Source organism: Poecilia formosa, unplaced genomic scaffold (assembly GCF_000485575.1).
Source record: "Poecilia formosa unplaced genomic scaffold, Poecilia_formosa-5.1.2 Scaffold862, whole genome shotgun sequence".
NCBI classification, from domain to species: Eukaryota; Metazoa; Chordata; class Actinopteri; order Cyprinodontiformes; family Poeciliidae; genus Poecilia; species Poecilia formosa.
The window spans coordinates 1-8,287 of record NW_006800801.1 but is presented as its reverse complement, the minus strand read 5'-3'; the positions used below and the strand labels follow the sequence as shown (position 1 = coordinate 8,287).

At 37.7% G+C, this 8,287-nt stretch overlaps 1 protein-coding gene and 1 long non-coding RNA gene across 3 annotated transcripts in view; both read left to right on the top strand.

The window, feature by feature from the left end:
- LOC103131866 (phospholipid phosphatase-related protein type 4-like) overlaps positions 1–1,266 on the top strand; it is a 27,051-nt gene extending 25,785 nt beyond the window's left edge. The window contains exons 4-5 of one of the 2 annotated variants that reach the window (XM_016666961.1): positions 149–206; positions 1,048–1,266. In XM_016666961.1, the coding sequence (XP_016522447.1) occupies positions 149–206; positions 1,048–1,251 (262 nt within the window). In that variant the 3' untranslated portion in view covers positions 1,252–1,266. Of the gene's footprint in view, positions 1–148; positions 207–326; positions 416–1,047 lie in introns of those variants that run through there. The other variant, XM_016666962.1, reaches the window with a different exon arrangement.
- Positions 1,267–5,845: 4,579 nt separating this feature from the next.
- Positions 5,846–8,107, top strand: LOC107834941 (uncharacterized). Its single transcript, XR_001660777.1, has 2 exons — positions 5,846–6,318; positions 8,058–8,107. It is a non-coding gene; the product is annotated as an uncharacterized LOC107834941 (long non-coding RNA).
- Positions 8,108–8,287: the final 180 nt, after the last annotated feature.

The window sequence follows — 8,287 nt, the reverse complement described above, 5'->3', positions numbered from 1 at the left end:
TGGGTTGTTACAGTAGGTAGAAACTCATACGGGACATGTCTAATATGAATGATGAGAGAACCCATGGGAACAAAACGCCCAGGCCTCATACTTGGTTTTCTTTGGCTTTAGTAATGACTCCTTCATTCTCTTTTTTGTTCTGTTACAGAAAATCCTTCCCATCCCAGCATGCCACACTAGCATCCTTTGCTGCTGTCTACATATCAGTGAGTAATTGAACCTTTCTAAAAACACACAGATACCATGGACATATTTAATTACACTTTTTAGTGAGGATAATAGTCTTTTATCATCTGCTTTATGTGCTTTGTTCACATGCCTGGCAGATGGTTCAGTTCCTGGAGCTTCAGTATAGACTCCTGTGAAACAGTATTTAAAGACTTGTTCTGTTCTCTTTTTTCTTTTTAGTCAATCTTAAATAGCATGTAATTAAACAGATAGCGGTGTGTTAGCAGTACACACTCATTCCATTTTTAGTTCCCTTTAAATGGGATTTGCCAAAAGAAAAACAAAAAGTTACCCCTTTGTAACTGACTGCTGATTTTATTAATAAAGAACAAGGATGTGTAACTGATGGACTGATGGACGGACGGATGATGGATGGATGGATACAATAATAAAAGCACTTAAAATTTGTCAATGCTGTTGTTTAGAAATTTTTAATAAGATATTTATTAATAAAAAACAGTTTAAGTCATTTTTTTAGTTTTGATACTTACTCTGGTGTATCAGATATGCTCCCCATGGCAGCAACACTGTGTTGTCACATCTTATAGTCCTACAATAGTTTAGATCAGCTGAAAACTGCAGGCTGCTGTATTTGGAGTTAAGCTGATTTTTCTCTGCTACTAAAGATGTTTAGATTCACTGTGATGATGTTTCAGGTGACTGATTTAGCTATGTGCAGTGAACTATGTGCTTTATTGCTGTATAGGCCTTCTCTGCAGCCCTATATGTATGGATGTATGGACTTTGAATGATCTTTAGAAAGCCTGTAGAGCCACTCATGCCACTCATAAAGACTGATATGTGTTTTTGTGTTGACAGATGTATTTCAACAGCACTCTCACAGACTCATCCAAGCTGCTTAAGCCTCTGCTGGTCTTCTCTTTTATTATAAGTGCCATCATTTGTGGTTTGACGAGAATCATTCAGTACAAGAACCATGCTGTTGACGTTTATCTGGGGTTCTTGATTGGCGGTGCTATCGCTGTGTACCTGGTAAGTCTGTCAAAATTGCTCCCTTGCTAGCATCTTTCATATGGCGAAAGTAGCTACCAAGAAAACAATTTACTTGTAATTTTGAAGTCTTGAAAACAACATGTTTCATCATAAACTGTAAATTTTTCACTTCAATGCTTATTTGGGCTGAATTGACTTCAGTTCAGTAAGTTAAATAATAATCCAGACATTTGGAGAGCACTAGATTAATTAATGTCTATTTCACAACTATACCATAATCTTGTATCAAATATCTCTTTAAAAATGAACATATATGGGATTATCTGGACAAACTGTCTCACTTACATGTACATGTATCGCAAGCCCACACATGCAACTCATAGATACATATTGGATATAACTGAGATTGGATATAACAGCTTATTTTGGGGGGCAAAATGAATACGTAGTGTTAATTTTGATTCAGAAAAAGAATTTGTTATGATGTGGTGGTTTGGAGGTGGTGAGATTGAATCCAGAGATCCAGGATGTAGAAAAAATTATGAGTTTAATCAGTGTTTTTCAACCTTTTTTGAGCCAAGGTACACTGTTTTAAGTGAAAAAATCTCAAGGCACACCACCAACCAAAAATGTAAACAAAGATACTCTGTAGTCGCCTATATTATATATATAGTCATTCTTATCAAAGTGTCTTGAATAGGAATCAAATAAACACAAAAATTTATTTTTATCACATTTTACATTTATTTCAAATTGCACATAACATGTCCACTTCAAAAATACACCTGAACAGTGCCACAACAATGTGGTCTTAAATTTAAAGAAGTTGTAGAAAACTTCAAAGTGTTTTACAAACTAATCCACAAGCATTCTTTTAGCCGGAATACAGAAAATAATTCTTATTCTGAAAGAAGCAATAACATTTGGGAAAGATTTCACTGTTATTTTGTACATGCAACTCTTCATATTGATGAAGAGTTGCATGTACAAAATGTCAATATCTGTATCTTTTACCCATCTAGTGTGAAACCTGTGCATATTTGGATGAAAACAGCTGATTTCCTGTCAGAAATTGAAGAAAGACAAATCTCTTCCTCAACAGCTCTCAGTCTCTCTGGTTTCAGTTTTTATAGTAAACAGGCTTGAGAAGCTCACTTCTCACAGACATGTTGTGGGAAATGGACCCATGTTCTTTCCAGCTACTGCTGAGCTTCACTGTCTTTTCCATCACTGTTGTCACAGTCTTGCTAGATACGATGCTCTCACCATAGACATAATATAAGGATAGACGCCTCATGCACCGCTCTCGCCTATTGTCGCTGACGAGATTTAGGGCGGCCATCTTGGAGCAGTACACCACTCCACTCAGCGTTGTGTGTTTAGCAGCACAATGACGTATCAGCGGATTTAATCGATCATAACACACTTTTTTGTTTCTGTAAACCATATTCAAACATCTATCAAAGCTACATTTATAAACAATTGTAATTTTTAAGTATGTTTTTAATACATAGTTCATCATATTTAAATATGCTTAGTGGCTTTAACAATAGAATAGGAATGGAATATTCTGATATCGATGTATGAAGAGCATATTACAAAGCACACACCCGTTCATAATTTATTTAAATTATTTAGTAATATCAATACATATTTTATATAACTATACAAACACTAATAAATAAAGATTAGAAGACACCAAGCACTGTAGCTAATATTAGCTGGTATCTCGCCGGTGGACATAAATACAGTAAAGTAATATTCTAATCACAATATATACACAATAGTATGTTCATCTTACTTGTGAAATGTTGTCTGTGGAGCCCTCGCATCAATAATCCATCGACCAGAACAACAATATCCCTCAGTGCTGAGGCATCTTCTGCTGTTTTGATTGAGCAAAGTAGGAAGGTATACCGCTCCAAGATGGCCGCTGTATTTCCTGCGCCGGAGCGGTCCATGAGGCGTCTATGCTTATATTATGTCTATGCTCACCACCATAATAATAATAATAATTTAAATAAATTTATTTAAATTAATTATGATAATTTAAATAAATTATGAACGGGTGTGTGCTTTGTAATATGCTCTTCATACATCGATATCAGAATATTCCATTCCTATTCTATTGTTATAGCCACTAAGCATATTTAAATATGAGCTATGTATTAAAGACATACTTAAAAAATACAATTGTTCATAAATGTTGCTTTGATAGATGTTTGAATATGGTTTACAGTAACAAAAAAGTGTGTTATGATCGATTAAATCCACTGATACGTCATTGTGCCTGCTAAACATAACGCTGAGTGGAGTGGTGTACCGCTCCAAGATGACCGCCCTAAATCTCGTCAGCGACAATAGGCGAGAGCGGTGCATGAGGCGTCTATCCTTATATTATGTCTATGCTCACCACTACCTGTAACATTCATGCATCACTAATTCTCTTGTTTTAATGTAAAATGCTCTGTACCTACTGCCATCTAGTGGTAAGAAAATTACATGATTACATCGCTAGCCACTACTAACCATGGTTTCGTTCACGCCGAGCTTAAGTGCAGCGGCTCTATTTCCCTCCTGTAGTGGCAGATCGACAGCCCTCAACTTAAAAGCTGCATCATATGAGTTTGAAAACATTTCTCCGTCGTGCCTGCTGCTAGCATGTGGTTGTTCTAAATGAAAATTAACGAGTTCTTCTTTGATCTACAATTTCGACTTCTAATGATTCACTTCCTGCTAGAGAGCCCCCTGGTGATTGAAGAAAAATACACAGAAAAGCCGCACCGGGCTACAATCCGCATGGTTCAAAGTTTAGGAAAAAAGTAGCAGCTTATAGTCCGGAAAATACGGTACCATAAGTGAAATTGAATAATTTCCACGGCACACCTGAAGATCACCAACGGCACACTAGTGTGCTGCGGAACAGTGGTTGAAAAACACTGAGTTTAATGATGAAAGTTCAAAAACAGTCCAACACAGGCAGCACGGCAGAGAGTTTAGCACACAGCTAATTACCGGTAGCTACTGATACACAGAGGACTGAAAACGAGCGCTAACGCTAACGCTAACCAAGACTACACAGTTCAACTGGAGAGCAGAGACGTGAGACAAGAAATGACTTTATACTAGGACCCGACCAGAGACAAAGGACACCGGTGGACTTAAATACACAGGGAGGGTAATCAGGAAAACTAGACACAGCTGGGATCAATCAACAGGGAGGACAGGACATCACAGAGACTCACGGGGGAACAAAGACAAAGAAAAAACCAAGAAATAAATACACAACAACACAGATCGTCACATAATTAAAATCTTTTGACTCGTTTTTATTCTCTCTTCTGCACGGATTCCTTGATGTCGTCATTGTATCAGCTGAACCACAAAAACAAAGACAAACCCTTTACGAGTACAATCTTAACATTTATTAGACGAACAAACTAATGAAGCTGACATAACTCATAATAAAATTACAAACTAGCATCCAATCCAATATTTACCTTACTCGACAGACATCAACACACCAAGACAAATTTACGGGGAAGCATTTCACCGACGCACCGTTCCCCGGAGGCAGCGTCACGAGTAACCCCAGAGCGATCTGAAGTTAAGGTTCCGGGTCCTATACTTTTAAAGGAAGGGCGTGTTTCCCTTCTCTGCTGTATTCATATTAGGGGACTATCCCTAGCTAAGTTCATTTAAATCTAGTTGATTATGTTCCAATAAAAGCCTGTTTTCTTAAGATCAAAGAAGCGTTATTTTCTTTTGAGTGGGGTGATGTTTTTATGATCCTGTCTCGAGAGGAAGCTCTACTCTGGCGACAAGACCAGATTGCTTTTACAACTCCAGCTGTTAAAAACCCTATCAGCTCAACCAAGGGTTAAACACACAAAGACTCCTACGTGGAGAGAGTTTTCGACCCTCTCGTGATGCCTGATCAGGTCACAGAAAAACTAGCTGTGTTTTAAATTATAGAGAACTACAAGCTAAATTATCTTATTTCAACTTAATGTATTATGTTTCAATAGAAATATATGAGATTACGCTGACTGAACCAAGGATATAATTTGGGACCGAATTTTCTTTTTTAAAACACTATTAATTTTATCTAATATTTTGAACATATAATCAAGTCTAAAAACTAGCATATTTTAAATTTATTTTCTTAACAATAGCAATAATAATATTACTTAAGTAAAAGAAAAAGGTACAGTGCAGTAAAACTACTCGTATAATTACTTTTTTCCAAAAGAAGTTACTCAATGTAACAAGTACTACACACTTTTGAACATAAACAACAACATCAGTAGCCTTTAGGCTACTAGTTAACAAGCTTAAGCTTATGGCAGCAAACCAGCAAAACGCAAAGAACTTTGCACAGTTTTCCCCCCAAACTAAATGACTGAGTTGAGTAAAGCTGTCGGTTGCAGGTAATGTTAGCTAAATGCAGGGGTGAAAGTAGGCGGGTACGGTAGGGTACTGCGTACCCCTAAAAGATTAATCGGGGGTACCCAGTACCTGCAAGAGAAGGGAGCGGCTGTCTGCTGTAAAAAATCAATGGATTCACTGTGCAGCTGTGAGTGCACCCACTAATCAGCCATGACAGATTAGTTTTTCAAGAACAATCTAAAACACAATCAGTTAATAAATCGCGTTTTTCCCCATTTCATATGGTTTCTGAACTGTTCGTGCTTTGCTTGAGCAGGGGCGCAATATGTCGATCGCGGAAGGTTTTGAGTCGATCTCGGCATTAGGTGACAAACTGAACACCGCCAGAACCCTGAGACCAGCATGTCCTCCTCTGGCTCGCTTATCAAAACGTTCATAATTTTATTAAAGAACACAAAAAAAATAATAATTAACAAAATCAATAAAACGTGTTCAAATTTTGACCGAACAAAAATAATAATCTCAGTAATTATTGTTTCAACACGGTGTTGCTCAATTCTGTGTGCTTCGGTTCCATGCCAAAATAACTAGCAGAGCAGGAGTTTAAAATGAACGAATCAACCACGGCTGTCTTTGTGGAGCGCTTATTAATAATTGCAAAATAAATATAGAGCCTGAAAACCTAATATTGTAACGGACTGAATGTTATGTTTTTAAAGTAATCTCTGCTCGGCTTGCGGAGCGCAGGTGGTTGCCACGGCAACGGGTGTGCTTAAANGAACAAACTAATGAAGCTGACATAACTCATAATAAAATTACAAACTAGCATCCAATCCAATATTTACCTTACTCGACAGACATCAACACACCAAGACAAACTTACGGGGAAGCATTTCACCGACGCACTGTTCCCCGGAGGCAGCGTCACGAGTAACCCCAGAGCGATCTGAAGTTAAGGTTCCAGGTCCTATACTTTTATAGGAAGGGCGTGTTTCCCTTCTCTGCTGTATTCATATTAGGGGACTATCCTTAGCTAAGTTAATTTAAATTTAAATCTTAAGTTTTCTTAAGATCAAAGAAGCGTTATTTTCTTTTGAGTGGGGTGATGTTTTTTATGATCCTGTCTCGAGAGGAAGCTCTCTGGCGACAAGACCAGATTGCTTTTACAACTACAGCTGTTAAAAACCCTATCAGCTCAACCAAGGGTTAAACACACAAACACTCCTACGTGGAGAGAGTTTTCGACCCTCTCGTGATGCCTCATCAGGTCACAGAAAAACTAGCTGTGTTTTAAATTATAGAGAACTAAAAGCTAAATTATCTTATTTCAACTTAGTGTATTATGTTTCAATAGAAATATATGAGATTACGCTGATTGAACCAAGGATATAATTTGGGACCGAATTTTCTTATTTAAAACACTATTAATTTTATCTAATATTTTGAATATATAATCAAGCCTAAAAACTAGCATATTTTAAATTTATTTTCTTAACAATAGTAATAATAATATTACTTAAGTAAAAGAAAAAGGTACAGTGCAGTAAAACTACTCGTATAATTACTTTTTTCCAAAAAAAAAAGTAATTATACGACAAGTACTACACACTTTTGTAAGTGTAACAAGTACTACACACTTTTGAACATAAACAACAACATCAGTAGCCTTTAGGCTACTAGTTAACAAGCTTAAGCTTATGGCAGCAAACCAGCAAAACGCAAAGAACTTTGCACAGTTTTCCCCCCAAACTAAATGACTGAGTTGAGTAAAGCTGTCGGTTGCAGGTAATGTTAGCTAAATGCAGGGGTGAAAGTAGGCGGGTACGGTAGGGTACTGCGTACCCCTAAAAGATTAATCGGGGGTACCCAGTACCTGCAAGAGAAGGGAGCGGCTGTCTGCTGTAAAAAATCAATGGATTCACTGTGCAGCTGTGAGTGCACCCACTAATCAGCCGTGACAGATTAGTTTTTCAAGAACAATCTAAAACACAGTTAATAAATCGCTTTTTTCCCCATTTCATATTGTTTCTGAACTGTTCCTGCTTTGCTAGAGCAGGGGCGCAATATGTCGATCGCGGAAGGTTTTGAGTCGATCTCGGCATTAGGTGACAAACTGAACACCGCCAGGACCCTGAGACCAGCACGTCCTCCTCTGGCTCGCTTATCAAAACTTTCGTAATTTTATTAAAGAACAAAAAAATAAATTAATTAATAAAATCAATAAAACGTGTTCAAATTTTGACCGAACAAAAATAATAATCTCAGTAATTATTGTTTCAACACGGTGTTGCTCAATTCTGTGTGCTTCGGTTCCATGCCAAAATAACTAGAAGAGCAGGAGTTTAAAATGAACGAATCAACCACGGCTGTCTTTGTGGAGCGCTTATTAATAATTGCAAAATAAATATAGAGCCTGAAAACCTAATATTGTAACGGACTGAATGTTATGTTTTTAAAGTAATCTCTGCTCGGCTTTCGGAGCGCAGGTGGTTGCCACGGCAACGGGTGTGCTTAAATGACAAATAGAGAGAGAGAGAGAGGGAGCGTTCACACTGCAGCCTTAAGTGACTCAATTCCGATTTTTTGGCAATTCCGATTTTTTTGCCGGGGCCGTTCACACTGCCAGTAAATGCGACCTGTGTGCGTTCTGCAGTGTAAACGGGCAAACGACCTGAAAGTGTCCCGCATGCGCAGTAGAGGGCGCAATAGCGTCAGC